Source organism: Cucumis melo, chromosome 3 (genome assembly GCF_025177605.1).
Source record: "Cucumis melo cultivar AY chromosome 3, USDA_Cmelo_AY_1.0, whole genome shotgun sequence".
NCBI lineage: Eukaryota > Viridiplantae > Streptophyta > Magnoliopsida > Cucurbitales > Cucurbitaceae > Cucumis > Cucumis melo.
In genome coordinates this window covers 27,199,977-27,227,963 of record NC_066859.1, presented here as the reverse complement: position 1 = coordinate 27,227,963, position 27,987 = coordinate 27,199,977, and the positions used below count along the sequence as shown (strand labels likewise).

Sequence of the window (27,987 nt, the reverse complement as noted above, 5' to 3'; positions counted from 1 at the left end):
AAAAGGAAGAAGATGATGTAACCATGGTTGATCATAAAATAAGGGACTCCACGTACGATCAACTACCACGTGTTTCCCATAATTCATTCAGTGCTATCATCTGTATATGGACCTTCGCCTTCCTTCAATTTGCTTTTCAACTATTTCTTACTGTCCTTTCCTTAATTCTCTTTCACAATCTTCTTTACGGTGCTGATTTCAGAGTTCCTGTCGCCGCTCTCCGCCGTCCGATTGACAGTCGGAGGACCATAAAGTTCAACTCCAAGGTGAAGTAAAGTGGTTTCTGTCTTGAATCTACTTCCTCAGTTGCCTAAGGGAGTTTGATTCTTCTTCTTTTGTTTGGGGCTTCGATATTTATTCATTGTTGTGATTCATTTTGGGAAAATGGGTTTGTAGAGAGAATGGTGATTTTAACTACTAAATGGCTTGGGCAAGGAACAGGGTCGTTTCCATTGCTTACTGCTCACAAGTTTAGTTCACCGAGGTATATGTTAGTTTATCATTAATCATTTTTTAATCCAAACGTGAATCTAGCTTAGTTTTGGCTCTTCTACCCAAAAGTATATTTATTTATTTATTTCGAGTTCAATAGCAAGTAGGTACGAGGACTTACCTCTTGGTTGAACGCATTTCTGATAAGTTAACCTTGTATTAATGTGTTTGAATGAAGATATTGGCATCATTTGGATTTATTTCTTATACTTTCTTGATTCCATTTATAGTTTTTTTTCTCTTATTATTTTCGCTTTAAAAATTGTTACTTCAACTCAGGAAGAAATTTGAAGCGATTAAGCCATCCAAGGCCACCAATTCTGAGACTAATACCAAGAAGGCAAACTTATCTGTCAAAAGAAGGGAGAAGATCAGACTGCCTAGTTATAGTGGCGAAGGCAGGACGTATCATATCAGAGAATTCCTGAATCACCCTTCAGGAATTGAAGCAATGCTTAACAAAAATGCCTTGAAAAGTTTCCAGTTACTTGATGCCAACACATACAGGTCTCTTCCCTTTCTCTTTGGTGGTAGTTTCATCCTATTAGTTTTTAAAACAATGGCATATGATTTTCTCTTTTGCATCTAATAGCCTAAAGTCATTACCCTAATTACAAGTTATTATGTCCTCTTTGAGGTAGACGATTAGTGTTTTGTTTTTGCAGATGCACTCTGCCTAAATTGCAACTTTTGAACTTTGAAGCTGCACCTACATTGGATTTACGATTGATCCCGACAGATGAGGATTTTACCGTTGAGATGCTTTCGTGCAAGGTGAGGAGTCTAGTCACTGAATGAGTTGGCAGGTAGAAACAACAAAGATTTACAAGATATCTATTTGCAATTGATTTTAAGAGTTGAGTGATTGAGATTAAACCTCCGCAGGGGATTAAAATAGTTGGATAGGTAGTCATTTCATGATCTTGTTAGACTTGAGCATTAAGGAAATAATCCTTTTAGTTTAATAGATCAAAAGCAAAAGTTTCTCTGAGCTGCATTCCAGGCTTAAAGATCACTGGAATCTTTAAGCCCTGTTTTGATAAACCATTTTGTTTTAGGTTTTTTTTTCTTTCTAAATTGACACTTAAAATTACGTCGACCTGTTAGTTTCTATTTTGTCATCTACCTTTTATGAATATCTTCAAAATTCAAGTCAAGTTTTGAAAACTACAACAAATGGTTTCAAATATTTTTTTCAGAAAAGATAAAAACAACGATTTTTTAAAAACGACATGGTTGGGCCTAAATTTCTTCCCATATATGTTGAGGAGAGGTCTAAATTGTTTGATGTGGGAGTGTGCTGGTTCTGACACCTTTGGGTTTTTGTTAGATTGATTGACGATATGATAGTTATACCCATTTATTTTGAAGTCTACAGGAAACTACTATCGTATGCCCAGATGAGAGTTAATTGGAAATTATGAATAAATACACGTGCATATTAAGATCATAGTAAACTTTATTTGTTGTCGATTCAATTGGAAGCACAGTACAAAAGGTTCAAAATTGGTGACATTTGAAATTTTATTCTTAGTTTGAAGGTTCGGAATTGGTGGAACGCCAAAACGACCATTTTTCAGGTAAATTGAAACTTCCTCTAATACATTACTATAGTAGCTAGCTATGAAAATCATTGATTTTTTAATCCAAGTGTACCTCAACTAGTCAAGGTATGTCCCCTCATCTAAAAAGTCAAAGATTTATCCTCTCATGTGTGGTTGAACTCTATGAGAACTGTAGATTTGACGTCTCTAAAGAGTAGAAACACTTTTCTAATTCATTGACATTTCAAGTGACGAGGGCAAGATGGTCTAGATGATCATTGCTTTTAAATGTGCAGCCATGATGATTAATCATTTGACATGGGACACAATCGATTCAAATTCATATCTGGAAGTTGATGTGAAGTTGAATTTGTCTCTGGAGGTTATACTCTTTATCATTATTATCATATTTAACTGGTTATCATTTACGGACTGAATAGTTCATATCTTCTATGCAGATTTATACACTTCCCTTCACCCTAATGCCTACTGCCGCAGTCGAGAATCCAGGGAATTTGTAAGTTATTTAGTCCTATTTGTTAACTATGTGGTTTTTAGTTCTAGAAAATTAAATTGGTAAATATTACTAACGTCCACCTATGAGTTTATTTGTTAGTTATTTATTTTCTAATAATAAAGTCTTCATAATTCTCTTGAAAAATTAAAAAAAATAGTAATTGAAAATTTCTTAAACTTCAAAAGTTACCTTCAGAAAGACGACTCCTTTAACTATACTCTATCTACTGTATTAACTTAAATTAACAATATGAAAAGGAAAAGATTTCACTGATACCTAATACTGTTCTAGCAACCTCTAGCAAGAACTCTTCTGTTTGCCAGCAAATCTCCTAAGCTATAAATAGAAACTGTTATACCAGCTTTTGCATTAGTTTTCCAATTCAGTTTCAATGATCGAGTAAGACCCGAACTTCAACTGGATGGATAATACTCAATAATTGAGTTTCCTTTTGCTGTGGCTATTCATTATCATTCTAGGTTATGTACCATTTCTTATAACTCTAAATTATGGTGACACAGGATGCTACAAGCTCTCTTGGACAACCTTGTGCCTCTACTGCTGCGGCAATTAGTGCAAGATTATGAAAAATGGATTAATCAGCAGCTAGATCATTCTCAACTCTCCATCTCATGATTCACTGTGAAGTTAAACGATAGCCTTCCATTTTCAAGCTACCAGAAAAGCTAGAAGTTAACTGAAAGAAAAAAGAAAAAAGAAAAAAAAAAAAAGATTGTAAAGGGTGTTTTAACATTACATTTCTACATTGTACATTGTTTAGGCTATTCCTACAAAAGGGAAGTAAAGTAGTCGATTTAAGGCCACGTGAGAGTGAAGTTTAGAGACCTTGTTTAGCTTGCAACAAGAAAGTTAATGAAAAATATAGTTTGTATGTAAAGTTTTTATTATTAATATGTCTAGTAAAAGATTCCAAAAACTCTAAACTTTAAACGACAATCTTTGAAAGAAAATGAATACATGTATTTCATTTTAAGAAAAATGAGTACATGCTTATTATATAACTAAACAAATTTTCGACACAACTTCAAGAAACTAAATACACGACAACATGAAATTTTGAATTTAAATGGCAACCTAAGGTTTTCAGCACACCTTTGACCTTTTGATTTCAAAAAAAATGAAAAGAAGACAATTATTTAACTTAAATGACAACTTAAAGATTTGAACAGAAACTTTTGACAACATGAAGATTAGAAATACTTTTCATTTAAGATTTGAACTTCCAATTAAAAAAAATAAAAATAAAAGTATATGTCAATGAATCTCTAAAACTAGACTTATATAGTGAAAAGAAAAAAAAAAAAACAAAATAGAGACATTATAAGAACTTCAATAGAGCTTCAAAATTTACTCCGGAACTCAGAATCTTCTGCCCATACAAACAAACTTGCTAGCACAAATGGGATTCAAATATTGGATCGCCTTTCCAAAACCTGATGAATACATTTCAACAATGAACAATACACAAAAAGCAATTCCATTTCTGTCCCTGCCCGTAACAAGCTTTTCTGTAGCAACTATGAAGCAAGCTGAAAGCAAACAATATTTCACATAAATTGTCGTTAAAGGAAAGAGGAAATAAACAATAAGCAAACATACGAATACTGAACCCAAGCCTAATGATTATCATGTCTGCTCGATCGAGATTCATATTTGGCCCTCTTTCGGGAATCCTCCCTATCTCTTGTAGATTCATAATCTTTCTCAGATCTCTGCCTGCTACTTGGTTGATACTCCCCTCTTTCAACTTCCCTGCTCGATTTTAGACCCTCATCTCTTTCATGTTTTCTCCCTCTAGGCTCCTCATATCTGCTGTGCCTTTTTTCCTCTTCAGTATCTTGATCAGTCCTGCGGTGGTGATGAGACTCGTTAGCCTTGCGATGATGTCTACTTCCATGCTCAGTTTCTTCAGTGTATCTGCTTCCTGTTCGAGTCGACTTTCTGTCATCATCCTCATTGTGTGCACTGTAGCGTGATCTAGTGTTTGATTCAGAGTCAATTTTGGAGTCTTCCCTGTACCGTCCATCCCTTGTCTCATCGTACCTACCACTTCGTGATCTTCTGCTTGATTCAGAATCATGTTTGAAATCTTTCTTGGGGTCAGAATTTCGATTTCTAGATTTTGACTCTGGCTCTTGCTCATTTTCACGACCTTCATCAAGCTTTCTCTTGCTGTTCATTTTATCTGTACGTTGACTTGCATGATTGAACTCATGGATAGAATCTTTCTTAAACTTGTCCAAACCATCTGCACGGTTTTTCCCTCTTTCACGAGCTCCATCAGTTGATTTTACTCCCTTCTCTAGATCAGAATCATCACTTGACGAATATTTCTTAGCTCTCTTGTGTTTAACTGCTAGGCTATCATCAGAATTCTCACTGTCATCATGTTGCCTTTTAGCATCCATTTTTCTTTTTGTAGCTATCTTACCACTTCTACCAAGATATTCACCTTCTTCTTCAGATTTATCATCAGTATTGTGTCTCCTACCTTCTGGATGGTTTAAGTTCCCTTTTCCTCTTTCACGAGCTCCACTGCTCAATTTTCTTCCCTTCTCAAGATTAAAACCGTCACCAGACGAATATTTCTTAGCTCTCTTGTGTTCATCATCGCCCTTTCTATCAACTGCTAAGCTACCATCAGAATTATTGCTATAATCATCTTGCCTTTTAGCATCTATTTTTCCTTTTGTGGTTATCTTACCACTTCTACCAAAATATTCACCTTCTTCTTCAGAACTATCATCAGTACTGTGCCTCCTACCTCTGCGCCTCTTCACTAATTCATCACTGCTAGAGCTGTTATCACCACTTTTTTCATCATCAATGTCATGTCTGCGTCTACGATCATCTTTCTTAGGATACTTTCTCGACTTTTCAAAATCGGATTCACTATCTACCCTGCTCTTTCCTGTACGTTTACTGTGAAACCTATGCGTACTCTTCTTGCGACCTACATCAGAATCAGAACTGTCATGGTCAGAGCTGTCACTTTCTCCATATCTTTTACCATGCTGGTTTTTGTGCTTCAGTTGCCTGTGTTTATCTTCAACCACACTGTCAGAATTGGTTTCATCAGTAGAATCCTGTTTCTGGCTTCTTTGCTTCTTCACCTTTTGACTTTCATGTCGACCAGATCCTTTCTGGTGACTGTCCATCCCAATCTTATCACCATCTGTAAAGGAATCAGAATCATCGCTATCATGCCTTGTGCTTTTCTTCTGCTTCTTTGAGGTGTGTTTCTTGTCAACGTCACTGTCGGGATCACTTCCATGACCTCTTTGATTACTTCTCACACTCCTCTTGGTTTTCTTGTGCTCTCCACCAGAATCACTATCAGAAGAATCATCACTATCATGCCTTCTGTTTTTCTTATGCTTCCTCGAGGTCAAATATTTCTGGTCAAGATCGCTGTCTGAGTCACTTTCAGGATCATCTTTCCGTTTATTTCTCGAGTGCTTCTTGGTTACCTTGTGCTCGCCTCCAGAATCAGTTCCAGAAGAATCGTCACTATCATGCCTTCTATTCTTTTTAGACTTCCTTGAGGCGACGTATTTATTGTTGACATCAATGTCAAGTTCACTTTCAGAATCAATCCTTCTACTATCTCTCAAGTTCTTCTTGGTTCCCTTATGCTCACCAGAATCTGCGTCAGAAGAATCATCCTTGGGTCTTCTTTTTTTATCCTTTTGATGACCTTTCAACTCTTTCGAAGCCCCCTTTTTGACATCCTTATCATCAAACTGATCTTCAGTGCCACGCCTTTTCCAGTTCAATTCTCTGTCCAAAAAAGAGTGTTCAGACTTCTCATGACGTTTAATATCAGCATTCTGACCCTCTCTTCTACTCCTTGATGGATCAGAAATCTCTTCTTTAACCTGTTCACCATCATCCAATGAACCCAACCCAAGAGCAGCTCTCAATGTTTTCATCTGCTCCTCCTTTCTTGCAGCAATCTGGTGAGTCTGTGTATCTGATACCCTATTCAATCAAAGGACGCCATTTAGACAATCACTTCGTGGATTGTACAGAATAAGCACACAGCACTGGTCATAAAACTATAAATATGATAAAGGATCAGAGTCGACAGAAATATAGTAAGTACTAAAATTAGTTTGACCACACAAGGAAAATAAATTTGCATTAAACCATGAAGGAAGAAGAGACAGAGCCATGACACTAGATGCTAAAAGGCCACTTTCTTGTCCCTACCCAAATATCCATTCTACCACTAAAAAGGTTACCATTTATTATTGAACGACCAATTATACTGCTTGGAAAGGGAAATTCTTGTAAGACAGCACGGGCAAGCCAAGCAACCATGGATAATAGAAATTTACCAATGTGGACTTTTAATATACAGTATTCACATATGGTTTTGCTCCAGTCTCCTTCCCCTTTCCACCTTTTCTATTAAGTGAATAAAAATGTTGTGCTTCACATTCACACTCCATTCTTTCGTGATACAGTCATTATTATTTCTCAAGAAATAAATTACATCATCTTACATATCATTTATGGAGAAGTGCCTTCCAATTTAGTATGCAAACAATTAACAAAAACTAAATACCAAAAGAATGGTATTTGAGAATTTCTGATTATAATAATAGAATAAAAAGGAAATCTCCATGACTTCCCAGCTATCAAATATTCAGCAATTTATTATTCAATCTCTCCAAGCTTTTGTGTATCAAATCAAATGAACGAGTGAACACCATACCTCTTATCAGCAAGAACAATGGCAGAGGATCCATCTTTTTCCTCAGAACCAGAAGCAGCTTCCAAATTCTCGCGAGCTTCCCTCAACTTTTCAGAAATTTCCTTCTCTGTATAGCCTTGGTCATTGAGCTTGTCCTCAAGTATGACAAGTTTGAGTTCAATCTGACGCTTGCGGTCATGCTCGAGAATGTCTTTATTAGGTTTCTTAGAAACTCCAGCAGTGCCCTGATCTTCTTCAAATCCTCTGGTGCTTTCAGCAACCTTTCCAGTCTTTGGCCTCACAAAAAACTTGTTCGTCTGGATATAACCATTAGTGCCAGACCCTCTAGGAGTCTGTAATCCAATACCGTTATACATAGCCCTGCTTCGCCAACCTAGAAAGAATCCAGTAAGAAACTACCGAATCATTCAAAACCATTCAATACAATGAAGAAAAGACACGAATCGCTAAAAAAAAAAAAAAAAAATCTAAGCACCAAAATAAATAAAAAGAGAAATCGAGAAATCGAATATCATAACTGCGAGCAATAAAACAGAAATGTTTCATTAAAAGAACCAAGATTCCATCTCTGAAACCCCTCGAAATAATATTTTCAAATCTCCATACCTCAAACTTGAAGAACAATCGAGAGTGAGGCTTAAGAACGAAATCAAAGAGAGCACCAGAAGGGAGAGATCTTAAACGATCAAATACGGCGACAACATTGAGAGACGAGAGAGAAATTGAGATCAGACGGAGAAGCTTGAGATAAATCGAAGTGTTGAGAGATGAGAGAGAAATTGAGATTTTCGGTCAAGCGATGAAGAACCCTAACTTATTAGATATTTTATTGAATTATATAAAAGATCCTTAAGGTATTTATGTGAATTTAGGGGTCCCTTTGGTTGTTTGATTGTTGATTCATGTGAGCTTAAATACTTTAAATCAAAGGAAATAAATTAATTCAATATATTAAATTGTCAATAATAAGTTACATATTCGTACCAAAAAAATAGATTACATGATTGTTTTATAATTATTTTATCTAGATCATAGTTCCAAATCTAATAAATCTTAATTAATCTAGGAATATTAAACCTTAATTAAATAGAAAAAATAGACCTAATTTAATAAAAATATCTCAATATTATAAATTATTAATTCAACCTATATGACACGCACTTTAATTATATACATATTATTACGTCTAATATCCAAAACAATGAATCCAATGAAAACAACCAGAAATTTTAGTAACAAATTTAGAAATTGGTTTTGAGATTTTATTATTGATCTAACAAATCGCTTAAAAGTATTAGAGAAAATTAAAACATTATTTTCTCACCACAATTTTACCCTTTTCAAAGTCCAAGGGAGGTGATTAATAAATTATATTTTAAGGATGTAAGAATGTAATTGTAACAAAGACCATACTTACAAAAGTGAATGCAATTTTTCCATAAAAAGAAAATTATCTAAGACATATGTTTTATAAAGAAAATCTATGTTAAATAATACAAATTTTTAATAGTATATCATCCAAGATCTCTACAATAACGTAAAGATACATATAATAGTCTATTTTTTTTATTGATTGGCAAGAAAGAAAAAAATTTGAACACTTTCTCACTTCTCTATTTTATTGGAGGGCTGTCCTAATAAATTTTAGAACAAAACTACTATTTTTCTAGTAAGTTTTCCATTATTTGTATAATAATAATAATAATAATAATAAAAAGGCTCCCCATCACATATTTTAATATATGATAAAATCTTATAAATAGTCCCAAAGTAAAAACAGTTTTTAATTCGAATTATCCAAACCAAGAGACCAAAAATTATCCAATGACATTTTATTATTATTAGTAGTTGCAAAGATGAAAAATCAAATTATACACTTGGGGAAGTTAACCTATTAACTTGAAATGTTTACTCAAAAGACAGTACAAGATATACGAAATTGTATCACTGCATTATATTCTTTACATCAACTATATAAGTGGTAATGAGTCTGCCGTTTACTATAATTATTAGTTAATTACAAAATTAATCTCTAAAATTCTAGCAGTAAAACTCAGTCTCTAGACTTTGATGGTTGTCTCAAACGGTTAGTCAAGTCAAGTTCACTTGTGTTCATCATCGCCCTCTCTATCAACCGCTAAACTACCACCAGAATTATTGCTATCATCATGTTGCCTTTTAGCATCTACTTTTTCCTTCTGTAGTTATCTTACCACTTCTACCAAAATATTCACCTTCTTCTTCAAAACTATCATCACTATTGTGCCTCCTACCTCGGCGTCTCTTCACTAATTCATCACTGCTAGAGCTGTTATCGCCACTTTTTTCATCATCAATGTCATGTCTGCGTCTACGATCATCTTTCTTAGGATACTTTCTCAAATTTAATATGAAGACTTGACTAACATGCTTTCTGACCCTCTCTCCCATTCCTTGATGGATGAAATCTCTTTAACATAGTTCGCCATCATCCAATAATGAACCCAACCCAAGAGCAGCTCTAAATGTTTTCGTCTGCTTCTCCTTTCTTGCAGCAATTTGATGAATATGTGTATCTGATAGCCTATTCAATCAAGGGATGCCAACAAAAGAATGGTATTTGAGAATTTCTGAAATCCAAACAAATTTAGTATACTAAATTAACAAAAACTAAATACCAAAAGAATGGTATTTGAGAATTTCTGATTATAATAACAGAATAAAAAGGAAATCTCAATGACTTCCCATCTATCAAATATTCAGCAATTTATTATTCAATCTCTTCAAGCTTTTGTGTATCAAACCCACAAAATGATCGAGTGAACATCATACCTCTTATCGGCAAGAAGAATGGCAGAGGAAGCAGCTTCCAAATTCTCCCGAGCTTCCCTCAACTTTCCAAAAATCTCCTTCTCTGTAAAGCCTTGGTCACTGAGCTCGTCTTCAAGTATGAAGAGTTTGAGTTCAATCTGACGCTTGCGGTCATGCTCGAGAATGTCTTTATTGGGTTTCTTAAGAAGACAAGCAGTGGCCTGATCTTCAAATCCTCTGGTGCTTTCAGCATTTGACCTCACAAAAAACTTGTTTGTCTGGATATAACCATTAGTGCCAGACCCTCTGGCAGTCTGCAATCCAATACGGTTATTCATATCCTGAATCATTCAAAGCATTTAATAATAGTGAAGAAAAAGACACTAATCCCAAACAAAATAAACCCCAAGTGGGGTTCAACTAAAAGTTTTAAGTATGGTGATCGATAAATTAAAATTTTAAGGATGTAATTATAACAAACACCAAGTTGTTTATGCAATTTTCTCTAAAATGAAAAACAAATAATCATCTATTATCTCATATCTATATTTTATTAAGAAAATTTATTTTAAATGATGCAATTATTAAATATATTTACAAATATCACAATCTAACCTAGATAAACTATATGACTACATAAATTAAGATAAACGATTATATGTGTCTCTATATTTTTTTATTGAATAGTGAGAAGGTTGAAAAAGAAATATTTGACCACTTTTCTCTCTTCTCTATTTTATTGGAGGGTTGTCCTAATATTTTTTACACACCCAAACTACAATTTTTCTAGTAAGTTTTACGATTTTAGTATAATAAAAGAAAAAAAAAGTTTTAAAATCTTTTTAGTAGTTGAATGACATTTTATTATCATTACTATAATTAGTACGAAGAATCAAACTAAACACTTGTGAAATTTAACTATAAGTCATAATGAGTCTGCCCTTTATTATAATTTTTAGTTAATTACAAAATTAATCTCGAAAATTCAGTACGGTCTAGCAGTAAAGAATTTAGTCTCTAGACTTCGATGGTTGCCTCAAAAAAACAGAACCATCACTCTCATACCTTCTGTTTTCCTGATGCTTCCTTTTCATACCAAAATTGCTGCTGTCTAGTTCATTTTCAGAATCATTTCTTTGATCATCTATCGAGTGCTTCTTGTTGGTTTCTTTACTCTCACCAGAATCGGTGCGGGAAAATGTTTTTTTTTCAATGCCATGTTTTTTTCCAGTGGAATAGTCTTCCAAAAACGAGTGTTCAGACTTCTTATGAAGCTTAATATCACCATCTGCCCCTCTTCTATTCCTTGACCAGAAATCTCTTCTTTAACCTGTTTACTATCGTTCGATGAAGCCCAACCCGGGAGCAGCTTTCAATGTTTTCATCTGCTCCTCCTTTCTTGCAGCAATTAGGTGTGTGTATCTGATCTGTGATGGGTTTAATCAAGGAAAACACCATTTAGGCAATCACTTGTCCAAAAAATAAGAAAACAGCAGCCGGTACAAAGCTACTTGTATGATATAAGATCAGAATCAACAGAATGACCTAATTAGGAGAATAAATTTTTATAAAACCACGAAGGAAAAGAGCACAGAGCCATGAAATTATTAATTAACAAACAAATTTTATATAGGCCACTTTCTTATTCATACTCGAGAAAATTACCATTTATTATTGCACAACCAATAATAAATGGAATTGTGTATATTAGTAGGTGTAGTCCTTAAATTTAGTATGTTGAAGTTAATTTATATCAAAATTGGTTAAATATTAATAATAATGATAATAATTATTATTATTATCATGTAAGAAAATACAAAATATGAATATGTTTCCAAGATTAAAAGTGAAGATGTAAAAGACAATAAAACAAAATCAATAATCTAGGCAAAGCTCAATGGAGGAAAGGCTAAGCTTGATTGAGAAATTTTCTAGCAATCCCTTTGTTCACACTAGGAATTTGTCTCCATAAATATTTGTGGACCCACGTTTCTGTCGGTGAACTCTACTTTATTTTTTAAAACATGCAGACATAACAAACAATAGAATTGTTTTTAAACTTTTCTAGTCTTTCTTCTACGAGCTGTTGCAGTTGACCTAATATGTACAGCCACAGGCAATGGAACCTAATGATGACCCCTTCATTAATTTTCTCCCAAGTTCATCATCCCAGGTTAGAAGAGAACAATAAAGGAGAAGCAATCAGTACCTAATCGATGATGATATTCCTTCTCGCTGGTGGCTACCAGGTCAGCCACTTCTTGCTCAGAGGGAAATGTCACTTCCAAAACTTCTCCATCTGTGCCCCAAGCATCAATCTGGAGGCATAGAAAATTACAATATGAATATAGTCGAGGGCTTGGAGAAACTTTGGAAATAAAAGCAAATGCACTGATTTAATAATCCAAAACTTTTTCACTCATCTGTACTCCAAGCAAATGCATTGACAAAATTTTGCAGTTGGCCAGCAGTGAAGATTCAGCAAAGCTGTTTTGTTGTTCTCTCAGTGTTCCCTCTTCACTCATCTCGAAGCTTTTTGCGAGCATTTTGTCAGCTTACTTTGGGTTACTTTTGTCATCTGCTTTAATTAATTGTTTTGTACCTAATTTACATTCTAGATTTCATTCGTGCTTCCAGGATAAATCTTGTTGTTATTGTTGAGTTTGATTTAGCTATTGTTTATATCTGTTTTAGCTATTTTGCTTTCTATATAACTCCCTTGTACTTTGAGTGTTAGTCTCTCTTATTATTACTATTATTATTAATAAAGAAGCCTATCTCCGTTTAAAAAAAAAAGCACTTGAAGACCTAAAATAGTAACCAAGTATGTAAGTGCAACAAACTTAGTTTCAAACCAACCTAAAAAATGATTAAAACGTGTCAATTGTTGCTTGAACTTTCAAAACGGTCAAACAATGCTCAAGTGTAAGTTCGTAACTTATGAACCTACGTAAAAGTTCAAAAAGTGTGAAAAAGCACTTCAAAACCCAAAATAGAAACAAGTGTTTAAGTGCAACAAACTTAGTCAAACCAACCTAAAAAGTGCTCAAAACGTGTCCAAGTATAACTTGGACTTTCAAAACATAAAGTAAACGTATTTAATGTAGTTTTAGCTCTTAGGTTCCTAAAATTTTTAAGAATGCTTTCAAATATAAAGCTAAACCTCACGACTGAAGTTTTCTGATTCAATTAAAGACATGGTAAAAGAATCCAATTACTCGAATACCCCATACTTTCTTAAGGGTCCAAAACTGTTATAGTTAATTAAACATATCATTTATACTCTTTTGTTTGTTTGAAATATGAATAAAGAGACTTGTTTCCTCCTAAAAAAAAATATCACAACTTTCTATTCTTTGAGATGAAAGAGTGCTAGTTGGAGATATAGTGGGGAGGAGAAGTGCCACCAAATGAAATACAATAAAAACAGATTTTAAAAAGTCACCTGTTTCGGTTTTCCATTTTGACCACTAACTGTAGTTGCAGTTATCTGACCAGCTGCTGTTCCATTTCCATTCACAACAGCAGGATCCAAATCCAAAATAGAAGCATGGTAAACAAAATCGAAATGCACATTTCTGTTTTTTGAGGTTGTTTTATACAACTTCTACCTTGGAATCATCAGAAACTCCATTGCCCTTTGCTCCAAAAAACAAGATATTAAAAATGGACTGAGATTGAATGTAATCAGGAAATGGAGATGGTGCAGGGCCTGAACCATGACCACTGCCAGCACCCTGCTTGCTCTTCTCTAGCTATGATATTGCTTTCTGGCGACAACAGAGGAAGAAACCAGCAAAGAGACTATTCTGATTATGTCTTTGAAAAGGCTTTATTTTGTTTGTTACGTTTCTCTTTGAATTCGTTTGTTTAGGCTTTCTTTTTCTTGTTGATTAAGTTTTCACTTTAGTTTGTATTCCCCTAGTTCTTTTGCTCTTAGTTCAATACTCTTGTTCTTTGAGCTTTAAATCTCATATACTAACGTTAAGAAAAGAGGTTTTAATACTAGACTAAGAGCCCAATGTCAATGCCACACTTCACTAAGAGCTTTACGTCCAATGCCAATGTCATTGCCACTTGAGAGAGTTGTCAAGTTTTTGCTATCTTTTTAGCATTCTACTGTTGTTTCTTCTTGAAAAGGCTTTATTTTGTTTGTTAAATTTCTCATTGACTTCATTTGTTTAGGTTTTCTTCTTCTTGTTGCCTAAGTTTTCACATTAGTTTGTATTCCCCTAGTTCCTTTGCTCTTAGTACAATACTTTTGTACTTTGAGTTTTAAGTCATATATACTATCATTAAAAATGATGCTTTAATCCTAAACTAAGAGTCGAATGCCAATGCCACACTTCACTAAGAGCTTTAAGTTCACTGCCAATGCCACACTCCACATGTTTCAAAAGAAAAAAAAAAAAAAAGAACCATGGCAAGAGTCATTTAATCCTAAACTAAGAGTCTAATGTGTCACGCACCAATCCAAAACTCTCATACTTTAACTTTCTTTTTGTTTCGTCCATGAGTCCTTCATGTGTCCTTTTCCTATGTCATTTGTGTAGCAAAACTTTTTTACGTATATCCATGGCCTAGGCAAAACACCTCATCCCTTACAAAAAACTTAATCCAATTGGCTACTCTCACTCTTAGTGCACTATCACATCACTAATCTACTTTGATAATCTTTTCTCCAAACAATAGCAAGAGATACTTAATTTTAAATTTGAATTTCAATGTCACACTTCAATCCAAAAGTCACATATCTTTTCTTTTTGTACCTACTATAGTCCTTCATGTGTATTTTTCCAATGTCATTTGTATAACCAAATAACTTTTCCTATATTAATGGTCACAGCAAATCACATCGCCCTTAAATAAAAATATAATCCAATTGGATAATTTGACACTTAGTGCACTATATCAACATTAATCAATTTCGATAATCACTTAGTGCACTACATCAACACCAACCAACTTTGATAGTCCTTTCTCCAAACAGTCGAAGAAGTTTAATTTTAAACTTGAAGTCCAATACCACGCTACAATCCAAAACTCGCATATCCTAACTTATCCTTTGTTTTCTTCTATATCCACGTCCACAACAAATCACCTCGTCCCTTTAATAAACACTTAATTCAATTGACTAATCTCACTCTTAGTGCACTATCTCAACAGTTAAACAAATGGCAAATCACCTCATCTTGCCTCCAAACAATGGCAAGAGTTCCTCTTAATCCAAAACTTGAAATCCTATATCCATCTCCACAACAAATCACCTCATCTCTTAAATAAAATCTTGATCTAATTGGCTAATCAAACATTTAGAGTACTGTCTCAACAATTAAACAAATGACAAATCATCTCATCTTGCCTCCAAACAATGGCAAGAGTTCCTCCTTAATCCATCTCCACGACAAATCACCTCATCCCTCGAATAAAATCTTGATCTAATTGGCTAATCAAACGTTTAGAGAACTATCTTAACACCAATCCAATTTGATAATCCTTTCTCCAAATAATGACAAGACTTCTTTGATCCCAAACTTGAAGTCCTATATCCATCTCCACGACAAATCACCCTAACTCTTAAATAAAATCTTGATCTAATTGCCTAATCACACGTTTAGAGCACTATCTCAATACTAATTTAATTTGATAATCTTTTCTCCAAACAATGGCAAGACTTCTTTGATCCCAAATTTGTAATCCCATGGTACACATCAATCAAAATCTCTTATATCCAAAGTTTCCGTTTGGTGTCGTCTATAGTCACCCATGTGTCTTTTTTCAATTCCATTTGTATAGTCCAACGTTTTTTTCTATAACAATGTACAAAGCAAATAATCTCATTCCATAAATTAAAACTTAATCAAGTAGGCTAATCAAACTTATGGTGCAATATCTCAACACTTAGTCCAATTTAATAATTTGTTATCCAAACAATTGCAAAAGTTATTTAATCAAAGACTTGAAGTTCGATGCCACTACTCAATCCATACTTTTCTTTTTGGGTCATCTATGGTCCTCGATGCGTCTTTTTACAATTTCATTTATAAGTCAAACTTTTTTTTCTATATCAATTTCAACGACGAAACACCACATCCGTTCAATAAAAACTTAATCCAATTGGATAATTTCACTTTTAGTTCATTTATCTCAATACTATATCCAGTTTGATAATCGTTTCTCCAAACAATAGCAAAAACTTATTTTATGCAAAACTTGCCGTCCAATGCCAAACTTCAATCCAAAACTCCCATATACTAACTTTTCATTTTGTGTCAACTATAGTCCTCCATGCTTCTCTTTCCAATGTAGCCAAATGTTTTTTCCTATACTCATGTCCACGACAATTCACCTCATCCCTCAAATAAAAACTTAATCTAGTAGGCAAATCTCACTCTCAGTCAATATCTCTAACAGTTAATCAAATTGAATAATCATTTCTCCAAACAATGACAAGAATTCTTTAATCCAAAACTCGAATATCCATACTTTTCTTTTAAAACTTAATCCGATTGGCTAGTCAAAGTAAGAAAGTGGAAAAGAAAATATCCAAATAAAAAACAAGAAAAGTATGAAGGCGATAATGATTCTCGGTTTGGTTTTTAGCAAAGGATATAACCAAAAAGTATTTATTACCCATCATTATCCTAGTCCGGCTCTAGGGTAATGATGGGTACTAAAGACTTTTTGGTACAATTCTATATTAAAAACCAAATCAATAACCATCCCACCACCGTCTCACTTTTCTTGTCTTCTATTTTTGTATTTTCATTTCCCATTTTCTTACTTTGGTATTTTCCCCTTTCTACTTTTCTCTTTTCTTCTTTCCTTACTGCCTCAAAACTGTCCAATTTAATAATTCTTTCTCCAAAAGAGGTCCTTATTCCTCAAGTTTAGGATTAAGAGCTAGTTTTTATTTCAGTATTTTCCCCTTTCCACTTCATGTTTTTTTTTTCTTTTTTACTGCCTCAACACTTATCCAATCTGATAATGCTTTCTCCAAAAGATGATAATCAACTCCTTATTGCTAAACTTGAAGTAAAATGTGACACTTCAATCCAAAACTCTTATATCCTAACCGTTCCTTTTTTACGTCGTCTACGACCCTCTGTGTCTGTTTCCAATTTTAGTTGAACAACCAAGATTTCTTCCTATATCCATGACCATAGCAAATCACTTCATCTCTCAAATAAAAACTTAACCCAATAGGCAAATTTCATCGTAGTTCACTATCTCAACAATTAATCAATTTGAATAATTGTTTTCCGGAACAATGACAAGAGTTATTTAACTATCATATCCTAACTTTTCTTTTTGTGTTGTTTATAGTCCTCCATGTGTCTTTTTCCAATGTTATTGCCAAACATTTTTTCCTGTATCAATGTCCTAAGTGAATCCTATCATCCCTTAACGAAAAACTTAATCCAAAAGACGATACAAATGTCACACTTCAATCCAAAACTCTTGTACTTAGCTTTAGGTCTCATGTACTATCATTGCAAAAGAGGCTTTAATTCTAAACTAATTGTCTAATGCCAATGCCACACTTCACTAAGAGTTTTAAATCTAACGTGAATGCCACTTGAGAGAGTAGTCAAGTTTTTGCTATCTTTTTAGCTTTCTAGGTACAATCGTTTCGCCTTGAAAAGGCTATATTTCGTTCGATACGTTTCCGTTTGACTTTATTTGCTTAGACTGTCTTCTTCTTATTGCCTAAGTCTTCACTTTTGTTTGTATTCCCCTAGTTCCTTTGCTCTTAGTACAATACACTTGTACCTGGAGAGAGTTGTCAAGTTTTTGCTTTCAGCTATCTATAGTTGTTTCGTCCTGAAAATGCTTTATTCGCTTCGTTACATTTCTCTTTGACTTTGTTTGCTTAGGCTTTCTTCATCTTGTCGCCTAAGTTTTAACTTTCGTTTGTATTTCCTAAGTTCCTTTGCTCTTAGAACAATACTCTTGTACTTAGAGCTTTAAGTCTCATATACTATCATTAAAAAAAGAGGCTTCAATCCTAAATTAAGAGTCGAATGCCAATGTCACACTTCACCAAGAGTTTTAAGTCCAATGCCACTTGAGAGAGTTCTTGCTATCTTTTTAGCTTTCTACAGTTGTTTTGCCTTGAAAAGGCTATATTTTATTTGTTACGTTCCGTTTGACTTTGTTTGTTTATGTTGTCTTCTTTTTGTTGCCTAAGTCTTCACTTCAGATTGTATTCCCCTGATTCCTTTGCTCTTAGTACAACACTCTTGTACTTTAAGCTTCAAGTCTCATATACTATCATTATAAAAGAGGCTTGAGTTTAGGCAACACTTCATTGAGAGCCTTAAGTCAAATGTCAATGCCACTTAATGGAGTTGCCATGTTTTTGTTATCATTTTAGCTTTCTACAATTGTTTCATCTTGAAAATGCTTTATTTTGTTTGTTACGTTTGTGTTTGACTTCGTTTGTTTAGGCTATCTATTTCTTGTTGCCTAAGTCTTCACTTTAGTTTATATTCCCTTAGTTCCTTTGCTCTTAGTACAATACTCTTGTACTTTGAACTTTAAGTCTCATATACTATAATTACAAAAGAGGCTTAAATCCTAAATTAAGAATCCAAAGCCAATGTCAACGCCACTCAAGAGAGTTGTTAAGTTTTTAATATCTTTTTAGATTTCTATAGTTGTTTCGTCTTGAAAAGGTTTTATTCTATTTGTTATGTTCCTCTTATTCTATGTTTGGTTAGACTTTCTTCTTGTTATTGTCTAAATTTTCACTTTAGTTTGTCCCTAGTTCCTTTGCTCTTAGTACAATACTCTTGTACTTTCAAGTCTCATATAATATCATTAGAAAAGAGGCTTTAATCCTAAACTAAGACTCTAATATCAATGTCACACTGCACTAAGAGCTTTAAGTCCAATACTAATGCCATGCTCCACACGTTTCAGAAAAGAAAAAAAAAAGACAATGGCAAGAGTCATTTAATCTTAAACTAAGAGTCGAATGTCACACGTCAATCTAAATCTCTTACATCTTAACTTTCTTTTTGTTTCGTTTTATGAGTCTTCCATGTGTCCTTCCTTTGTCATTTGTGTAGCAAAACATTTTTCCGTATGTTCATGGCCTAGGCAAAACACCTCGTTTCTTAAAAAAAACTTAATCCAATTGGCTACTCTTACTCTTAGTGCACCATCACATCACCAATCAAATTTGATAATTTTTTCCCCAAACAATAGCAAGAGATAATTTTAAACTTGAACTTCAATGTCTCACTTCAATCCAAAAGTCGGATATCTTAACTTTTCTTTTTGTGTTAGTTATAGTCCTTCATGTGTCTTCCAATTTTATTTGTATAACTAAATAATTTTTCATATATTAATGTCTAAAGCAAATCACCATCATCCTTAAATACAAACATAATCCAATAGGCCAATATGAAAGCTAGTGGACTATATCAACACTAATCAATTTTGATAATCACTTAGTACACTATATCAACACCAATCAATTTTGATAGTCCTTACACCAAACAATTGCAAAAGATTTTTAATATTAAACTTGAAGTCCATAGCCACACTACAATCCAAAACTTGCATATCCCAACTTGTTCTTTTGTGCAGCCAGTACTCCATTTTTTTTCCTATAATTATTTCGATGGAAAATCCCCTAAATAAAAAATTAAATCAATTATAGTTAACCTCACACTTAAACTACACTATCTCAACACTAATCCAATTTGATAATTCTTTTAAGGATGGGCAAGGTTCTTTAATCCAAAACTCAAAGTAAAATTTCATGCTTCAATCCAAAACTCCAATATACTAACTTTTCTTTTTGTGTTGTCTACGATCTTCCACGTGTCTTTCCATTTTCATGTGTATAGCCGAATGTTTTTTGCCTACATCCATGTCCACACCATAAAACATAATCCCTCAAATAAAAACATAATCCAATTATAGTTAATCACACTCTTATAGTGCACTATCTCAACTCTAATCCAATATTATAATCCTTTCGTTAAAGAATAGTGCACTATGTCAACATTAATCCAATTTGAAATTCCTTTCGTTAAAGGATGGCAAGAGTTCTTTAATCCAAAACATTCGTGCGCAAACTTTTCTTTTTGTGTTGTTTATAAACCACCACGTGCCTTTTTCCAATTTCATTTCTATAGTCAAACGTTCTTTCCTATACCCCATGACAATTCACCTCATCCCTCAAATAAAAACTTAATCTAGTACGCAAATCTCTCTTAGTGAACTATCTTCACAATTAATAAAATTGAATAATCATTTCTCCAAATAATGACAAAAGTTCTTTAATCCAAAACTCACATATTCTTACTTTTCTGATATCTTTTCTTTTTGTACCATTTATAGTCCTCCATTTGATTTTCTCTAATTTCATTCATACACCTAAACCTTTTTTACTATATACTTGTCCATTACAGATCACATATTCCTTAAATGAAAACTTAATCCAATTGGCTAGTCAAAGTAAGAAAGTGGAAAAGAAAATACTCAAATAAAAGACAAGAAAAAACAAGAAAAGTGAGAAGGTGGGAATGATTATGGATTTAGTTTTTACCGAAGCATGGTACCAAAAAGTATTTATTACCCAGCATTACCCTAGTCCGGCTCTAGCGTAATGATGGGTAATAAAGACTTTTTGGTACAATTCTATAGTAAAAACCAAATCAATAACCATCACACCACCGTCTCACTTTTCTTGTTAATTTCTTGTCTTTTATTTTGGTATTTTCATTTTTCACTTTCTTACTTTGGTATTTTTCCTTTTCTAATTTCTGTTTTCTTCCTTTCCTACAGCCTCAACTATCGAATTTGACAGTCCTTTCTCCAAAATACAGCAACTACCTTGTTTAGGGTTTAGGAATAAGGAGCTAGTTTTTATTTTCGTATTTTCCTCATTCCACTTTATGTTTTTTCCTTTCCTACAGCCTCAACAATTATCCAATTTAATAATCCTGTCTCCAAAAGATGACAACCAACTCCTTATTGCTAAACTTGAAGTAAAATGTCACATTTCAATCCAAAACTCTCATATCGTAACTTTTCCTTTTTTGCATCATCAACGATCCTCTATGTGTTTGTTTCCAATTCTAGTTAAACAACCAATGTTTTTTTCTATATTCACGACCATAGCAAATCACCTCATCCCTTAAATAAAAACTTAATACAATAGAAAAATTTATCTTAGTGCACTATCTAAACAATTAATCAATTTGAACAATTGTTTCTCCTAATCCTTTCTCCACACATAGAAGTTCTTGAATCCAAAACTTGAAGTTCAATGCTCCACTTCAATCCAAAATTCACATTCTAACGTTTTAGTCCTCCATGAGTCTTTTTACAATTTCATTTGTATATTCAAACATTTTTCCTATAACCATCTCCATTGCAATACACCTCATTCCTCAAATAAAAACTTTATCTAGTCAGTTTATCTCACCTTAGTGCACTATCTCAACATTGTATCAAATTTAATAGTCATTTCTCCAAACAATGGGAAAAATTATTTAATCCTAAACTTAAACTACAATACCACATTTAAATCTGAAACTCCCATATCCTAATTTTTTTTATCTTTTTGTGTTGTTTATAGTCCTTATTGTGCATCATTCCAATGTTATTTTCTGTTTGTTATTTTTCTCTTTGACTTTGTTTGTTTATGATTTCTTTTGCTTGTTGTATAAGTTTTCACTTTAATTTGTATTCCCAATACCTTTGTCCTTAGTACAATACTCTTATACTTCAAGCTTTAAGCCTCATATATTATCATTAGAAAAGAGACTTTAATCTTAAACTAAGAGTTCAATGCAAATGTCACTCTTCACTAAGAGCTTTGAGTCCAATGTTCATGTCAATGTCAAGGCCAATGCCACTTAAGAGAGTTGTCAAATTTTTGCTATCTTTTTAGCTTTCTACAGTTGTTTCGTCTTGAAAAGCCTAAATTCAGTTTGTTCGTTTCACTTCGACATTGTTTGCTTAGGTTTATTCTTCTTGTTACCTAAGTTTTCACTTTAGTTTGTATTTCTCTAGTTTCTTTGTGCTTAGTACAATACTCTTGTACTTTGAGCTTTAGGTCTCATATACCTATCATTACAAAAGATGCTTTAATCCTAAACTAAGAGACTAATGCTAATGTCACACTTCACTAAGAGCTTCAAGTCCAATGCCAATGACATGCTCCACATGTTTCAGGAAAAAAAAAAAAGCACAATGGCCAGAGTCATTTAATCCTAAACTAATAGATCAATGCCACACTTCAATCCATAACTCTCATATCTTAATTTTCTTTTTGTTTTGTCTATGAGTCTTCCATGTGTTCTTTTCCTAAGTCATTTGTGTAACAAAATTCTTTTCCGTATATCCATGTCCTAGGCAAAACACCTCATTTAAAAAAAAAATCTTAATCCAATTGGCTACTCTTACTCTTATTGCACTATCACATCACTAATCTAATCTGATAATCTTTTCTTCAAACAATAGGAAGAGATACTTAATTTTAAACTTGTAGTTCAATGTCACACTTCAATCCAAAAATCACATATCTTAACTTTTCTTTTTGTGCTGTCTAGTCTTTCATATGTCTTTTTTCAATGTCATTTGTACAACCAAATAATTTTTCCTATATTAATGTCCCCAGCAAATCATCGCCCTTAAATTAAAAAACATAATCCAATAGGCTAATATGACAGTCAGTGCCCTATATCAATACCAATCAATTTCGATAATCCCTTCTCCAAACAATTGAAAGAGATTTTTATTATTAAACTTGAAGTCCATAGCCACACTACAATCCAAAACTTTGGATATCCCAACTTGTTCTTTTGTGCCGCCACAACTTCTCCATATGTTGTTTTCCAATTTCATTTGTGTAGCTAAACGATTTTTTCTATTTTCACGTCCTCAACAAATCACATCGTCCCTTTAATAAAAACTTAATCCAATTGGCTAATTTTACTCTTAGTGTACTATCTCAATAGCTAAACAAATTGAATAATCCATCCTCCAAACATATGTGTCGACTAAAGTAGTTTATAGTCTTCCATGTGTTTTTTTACCACTTACATTTGTATCGCAGGACTTTTTTTTTTTCTTATAATTATTTCCATGGAAAATCCCCTAAATAAAAAATTAAATCAATTATAGCTAACCTCACACTTAAAGTACACTATCTCAACACTAATCCAATTTGATAATTCTTTTAAGGATGGGCAAGGTTCTTTAATCCAAAACTCAAAGTAAAATTTCATGCCTCAATCCAAAACTCCAATATACTAACTTTTCTTTTTGTGCTGTCTACGGTCTTCCACGTGTCTTTCCATTTTCATGTGTATAGCCGAACGTTTTTTGCCTACATCCATGTCCACACCATAAAACCTAATCCCTCAAATAAAAACATAATCCAATTATAGTTAATCTCACTCTTATAGTGCACTATCTCAACTCTAATCCAATATTATAATCCTTTCGTTAAAGTATAGTGCACTATGTCAACATTAATCCAATTTGAAATTCCTTTCGTTAAAGGATGGCAAGAGTTCTTTAATCCAAAACATTCGTACGCAAACTTTTCTTTCTGTGTTGTTTATAAACCACCACGTGCCTTTTTCCAATTTCATTTGTATAGTCAAACGTTCTTTCCTATACCCCATGACAATTCACCTCATCCCTCAAATAAAAACTTAATCTAGCACGCAAATCTCTCTTAGTGAACTATCTTCACAATTAATAAAATTGAATAATCATTTCTCCAAATAATGACAAAAGTTCTTTAATCCAAAACTCACATATTCTTACTTTTCTGATATCTTTTCTTTTTGTACCCTTTATAGTCCTCCATTTGATTTTCTCTAATTTCATTCATACACCTAAACCTTTTTTACTATATACTTGTCCATTACAAATCACATATTCCTTAAATGAAAACTTAATCCAATTGGCTAGTCAAAGTAAGAAAGTGGAAAAGAAAATACTCAAATAAAAGACAAGAAAAAACAAGAAAAGTGAGAAGGTGGGAATGATTATGGATTTAGTTTTTACCGAAGCATGGTACCAAAAAGTATTTATTACCCAGCATTACCCTAGTCCGGCTCTAGCGTAATGATGGGTAATAAAGACTTTTTGGTACAATTCTATAGTAAAAACCAAATCAATAACCATCACACCACCGTCTCACTTTTCTTGTTAATTTCTTGTCTTTTATTTTGGTATTTTCATTTTTCACTTTCTTACTTTGGTATTTTTCCTTTTCTAATTTCTGTTTTCTTCCTTTCCTACAGCCTCAACTATCGAATTTGACAGTCCTTTCTCCAAAATACAGCAACTACCTTGTTTAGGGCTTAGGAATAAGGAGCTAGTTTTTATTTTGGTATTTTCCCCTTTCCACTTTATGTTTTTTCCTTTCCTACAGCCTCAACAATTATCCAATTTAATAATCCTCTCTCCAAAAGATGGCAACCAACTCCTTGTTGCTAAACTTGAAGTAAAATGTTACACTTTAATCCAAAACTCTTATATCGTAATTTTTCCTTTTTTGCGTTATCAACGATCCTCTGTGTTTCTTTCCAATTCTAGTTAAACAATCAATGTTTTTTTTCTATATTCACGACCATAGCAAATCACCTCATCCCTCAAATAAAACTTAATACAATAGAAAAATTTATCTTAGTGCACTATCTAAACAATTAATCAATTTGAATAATTGTTTCTCCTGATCCTTTCTCCACACATAGAAGTTCTTGAATCCAAAACTTGAAGTTTAATGCTCCACTTCAATCCAAAACTCACATTCTAACGTTTTAGTCCTCCATGAGTCTTTTTTCAATTTCATTTATATAGTCAAACATTTTTGCTATAACCATCTCCATGGCAATACACCTCATTCCTCAAATAAAAACTTTATCTAGTCAGTTTATCTCACCTTAGTGCACTATCTCAACACTGTATCAAATTTAATAGTCTTTTGTCAGATGTTATTTTCTGTTTTTTATGTTTCTCTTTGATTTCGTTTGTTTATGATTTCTTCTGCTTGTTGTCTAAGTTTTCAATTTAATTTGTATTCCCAATACCTTTGCCCTTAGTACAATACTCTTGTACTTTAAGCTTTAAACCTCATATATTATCATTAAAAAAGAGGCTTTAATCTTAAATTAAGAGTCCAATGTAAATGCAACTCTTCACTAAGAGCTTTAAGTCCAATGTTCATGTCAATGCCAAGGCCAATGTCACTTAAGAGAGTTGTCAAATTTTTGCTATCTTTTTAGCTTTCTACAGTTGTTTCGTCTTGAAAAGCCTAAATTCAGTTTGTTCGTTTCACTTCGACATTGTTTGCTTAGGTTTCTTCTTCTTGTTACCTAAGTTATCACTTTAGTTTGTATTTCTCTAATTCTGTTGTGCTTAGTACAATACTCTTGTACTTTGAGCTTTAGGTCTCATATACTATCATTACGAAAGAGGCTTTAATCATAAACTAAGAGACTAATGTCAATGTCATACTTCACTAAGAGCTTTAAGTCCAATGTCAATGACATGTTCCACACGTTTCAAAAAAAAAAATGGCAAGAGTCATTTAATCCTAAACAAATAGTCCAATGTCGCACTACAATCCAAAACTTGCATATCCCAACTTGTCCTTTTGTGTCGCCAATACTCCCTCATATGTCATTTTTCAATTCCATTTGTGTAGCTAAACGTTTTTTCCTATTTTCACGTCCACAACAAATCACATCAGCCTTTAATAAAAACTTAATCCAATTGGCTAATCTTACTCTTAGTATATTATCTCAACACTAATCAATTTTGATAATCACTTAGTGCACTATATCAACAACTATCAACTTTGATAATCCTTTCTCCGAACAGTTGCAAGAGACTTTTAAATTTAACTTGAAATCCATAGCAACACTACAATCCAAAACTCGCAAATTCTAACTTGTCCTTTCGTGCCGACAGTCGTCTTCCTTGTGTCTTTTCCTAATTTCACTAGTGTTGCCAAACGTTTTTTTTTCTATATCCACGTCTATAACAAATCACCTCGTCCTCTTAATAAAAACTTAATTCAATTGGCTAACTTGACTCTTAGTGCATTATTACGACAGTTCAACAAATCGAATAATCCTTCCTCGAAACATTGGCAAGAATCTCTAATCCAAAACTCGAATATGCTTATGTTTCTTCTTGTATCCTTTACGGTCCTCCATGTGTGTTTTTACCTATTAAATTTGTGTCACCAACCTTGTTTTTTTTTCTTATAATCATTTCCATGGGAAACCACCTAAATAAAATCTTAATCCAATTATAATTAATCTCGCTCTTATAGTGCACTATCTTAACAGTAATCCAATTTGATAATTCTTTCCTTAAAGGATGGCAAAAGTTCTTTAATCCAAAACTAGAAGTAAAATGTCACGTACCAATCCAAAGCTCTCATATGCTAATTTTTTTTTGTGATGTCTATAGTTCTTCACGTGTCTTTTTCTAATTACATTCATATAACTAAACGTTTTTTCCTATATTCATTTCCACGATAACCTAATCCCTCAAATAAAAAATTAATTCAATTATGGCTAATCTCACTTTTATAACACTATCTTAACACTAATCCAATTTGATAATCGTTTCATTAAAAGATGACGAAAGTTCTTTAATCCAAAACTTGAAGTAAAATGTCACACTTCAATCCAAAGCACTATTATAAACTTTTCTTTTTGTGTTGTTTATAGACCACCACTTGTCTTTTTCCAATTTCATTTTTATAGCCAAACACAGTTTCCCATATCTCTGTCCACGGCAAAAAACCTAATCCCTAAAAAAAACTTAATCCAATAAATTAATCTCACACCTAGTGCACTATCTCAACAATTAATCCAATCTTATAATTCTTCCGACAAAGAATGGCAAACGTTCTTTAATCCAAAACGTGTAGTTAAACGTCACACTTAGATTCAAAAAACACATAGCCTAAACTAAATCATAGTGCTTTCTTAACACTTATCCAATTTAATAATGTTTTCTCCAAAAGCAAAAGTTCTTTAATCCAACACTTGAAGTTCAATGTCACACTGCAGTAAAAACTCATATATCATTATTTTCATTTATGTGTCTTTTGATAATTCTTTTTCAAACAATGGCAAGAGTTCCTCTTTAATCCAAAACTTGAAGTCCTATATTCATCTCCACGACAAATCATCTCACCCCTAAAATAAAATCTTGATCTAATTGGCTACTCACACTTTTGGAGCACTATCTCAACATTAATCAAATTGGATAATCATTTCTCTAAACAATGACAAAAGTTCTTTAATCCCAATACTCATATTCAAAGTTTCCTTTTGGTCTCTTCTATAGTCACACATGTGTCTTTTTCCAATTTCATTTTTATAGTCCAACGTTTTTTTCTATAATCATATCCAAAGCAAATGATCTTATTCCATAAATTAAAACTTAATCTAATAGGCTAATCAAACTTTTCGTGCATTATCTCAACACTTAATCCAATTTGAGAATCTTTTATCCAAACAACTGTTAGAGTTTTTAATCCAAGACTTAAGTCCAATGTCACACCTCAATCCATACTTTTCATTTTGGGCCGCCTATTGTGTCCTCCATATGTCATTTTGCAATTTCATTTGTATAGCCGAATTTTTTCCCTATATCCATTTCGACGACGAAACAACTCCTCCCTTCAATAACAACTTAATTCAAATGAATAATCTCACTTTTAGTTCATTATCTTAATACTTAATCTAATTTGATAATTTTTTCTCCAAACAATGGCAAGAACTAATTTTATGCAAAAACTAGAAGTCCAATGTCAAACTTCGATACAAAACTCTCAAATACTAACTTTTCATTTTGTGCCATCTATAACCCTCCATGCGTATATTTCCAATTTCAATTGT

The 27,987-nt window shown here is 33.1% G+C and overlaps 3 protein-coding genes across 19 annotated transcripts in view; 1 reads left to right on the top strand and 2 right to left on the bottom strand.

Annotated features, from left to right (window-relative positions):
- Window positions 1-5: 5 nt before the first annotated feature.
- Window positions 6-3,451, top strand: LOC103488246 (uncharacterized). The gene is made up of 8 exons (XM_008446886.3): window positions 6-266; window positions 397-484; window positions 772-999; window positions 1,158-1,266; window positions 2,027-2,072; window positions 2,333-2,418; window positions 2,495-2,553; window positions 3,075-3,451. Exons 2-8 carry the CDS (start codon window positions 402-404, stop codon window positions 3,187-3,189), a joined length of 726 nt encoding a protein of 241 aa, XP_008445108.2. The 5' UTR covers window positions 6-266; window positions 397-401; the 3' UTR covers window positions 3,190-3,451.
- A 441-nt stretch (window positions 3,452-3,892) lies between these two features.
- Window positions 3,893-8,168, bottom strand: LOC103488247 (uncharacterized). 2 transcript variants are annotated; one of them, XM_008446887.3, is made up of 3 exons: window positions 7,901-8,168; window positions 7,295-7,667; window positions 3,893-6,555 (listed from the first exon to the last, which is right to left on the bottom strand). In XM_008446887.3, the coding sequence occupies exons 2-3, from the start codon at window positions 7,648-7,650 to the stop codon at window positions 4,191-4,193; spliced, it is 2,721 nt and encodes a 906-aa protein (XP_008445109.2). In that variant the 5' UTR covers window positions 7,651-7,667; window positions 7,901-8,168; the 3' UTR covers window positions 3,893-4,190. The 2 variants fall into 2 exon arrangements, with proteins under 2 accessions (XP_008445109.2, XP_050938184.1); XM_051082227.1 differs by having other exon boundaries at window positions 7,295-7,654; window positions 7,901-8,120.
- Window positions 8,169-9,111: 943 nt separating this feature from the next.
- Window positions 9,112-27,987, bottom strand: part of LOC103488249 (pre-mRNA-splicing factor cwc-21-like) — a 29,040-nt gene continuing 10,164 nt past the window's right edge. For 3 of the 16 annotated variants that reach the window (XR_001762443.2, XR_007819484.1, XR_007819487.1), the window contains 4 exons: window positions 12,294-12,402; window positions 11,150-11,511; window positions 10,106-10,425; window positions 9,112-9,857 (listed from right to left, as the gene is read on the bottom strand). Coding sequence is in view for 3 of the 16 variants with exons in the window: in XM_017044507.2 (XP_016899996.1) it covers window positions 9,746-9,857; window positions 10,106-10,422 (429 nt within the window). In the remaining 13 variants the exon portion in view is untranslated. Of the gene's footprint in view, window positions 9,858-10,105; window positions 10,426-11,149; window positions 11,512-12,293; window positions 13,723-27,987 lie in introns of those variants that run through there. The other 13 variants (XR_001762441.2, XR_007819483.1, XR_007819482.1 and 10 more) reach the window with 10 other exon arrangements.

Bases quoted from the DNA above. Each gene is read 5' to 3' on its own strand.
- LOC103488246 (XM_008446886.3), top strand. From the start codon at position 402: ATGGTGATTTTAACTACTAAATGGCTTGGGCAAGGAACAGGGTCGTTT. The intron at 1,267-2,026 runs GTGAGGAGTCTA...TTTTATTCTTAG, and splicing joins TTGAGATGCTTTCGTGCAAG to TTTGAAGGTTCGGAATTGGT. The intron at 2,419-2,494 runs GTTATACTCTTT...TCTTCTATGCAG, and splicing joins AGTTGAATTTGTCTCTGGAG to ATTTATACACTTCCCTTCAC.
- LOC103488247 (XM_008446887.3), bottom strand. From the start codon at position 7,650: ATGTATAACGGTATTGGATTACAGACTCCTAGAGGGTCTGGCACTAAT. The intron at 6,556-7,294 runs GTATGGTGTTCA...TTGATTGAATAG, and splicing joins ATTGTTCTTGCTGATAAGAG to GGTATCAGATACACAGACTC.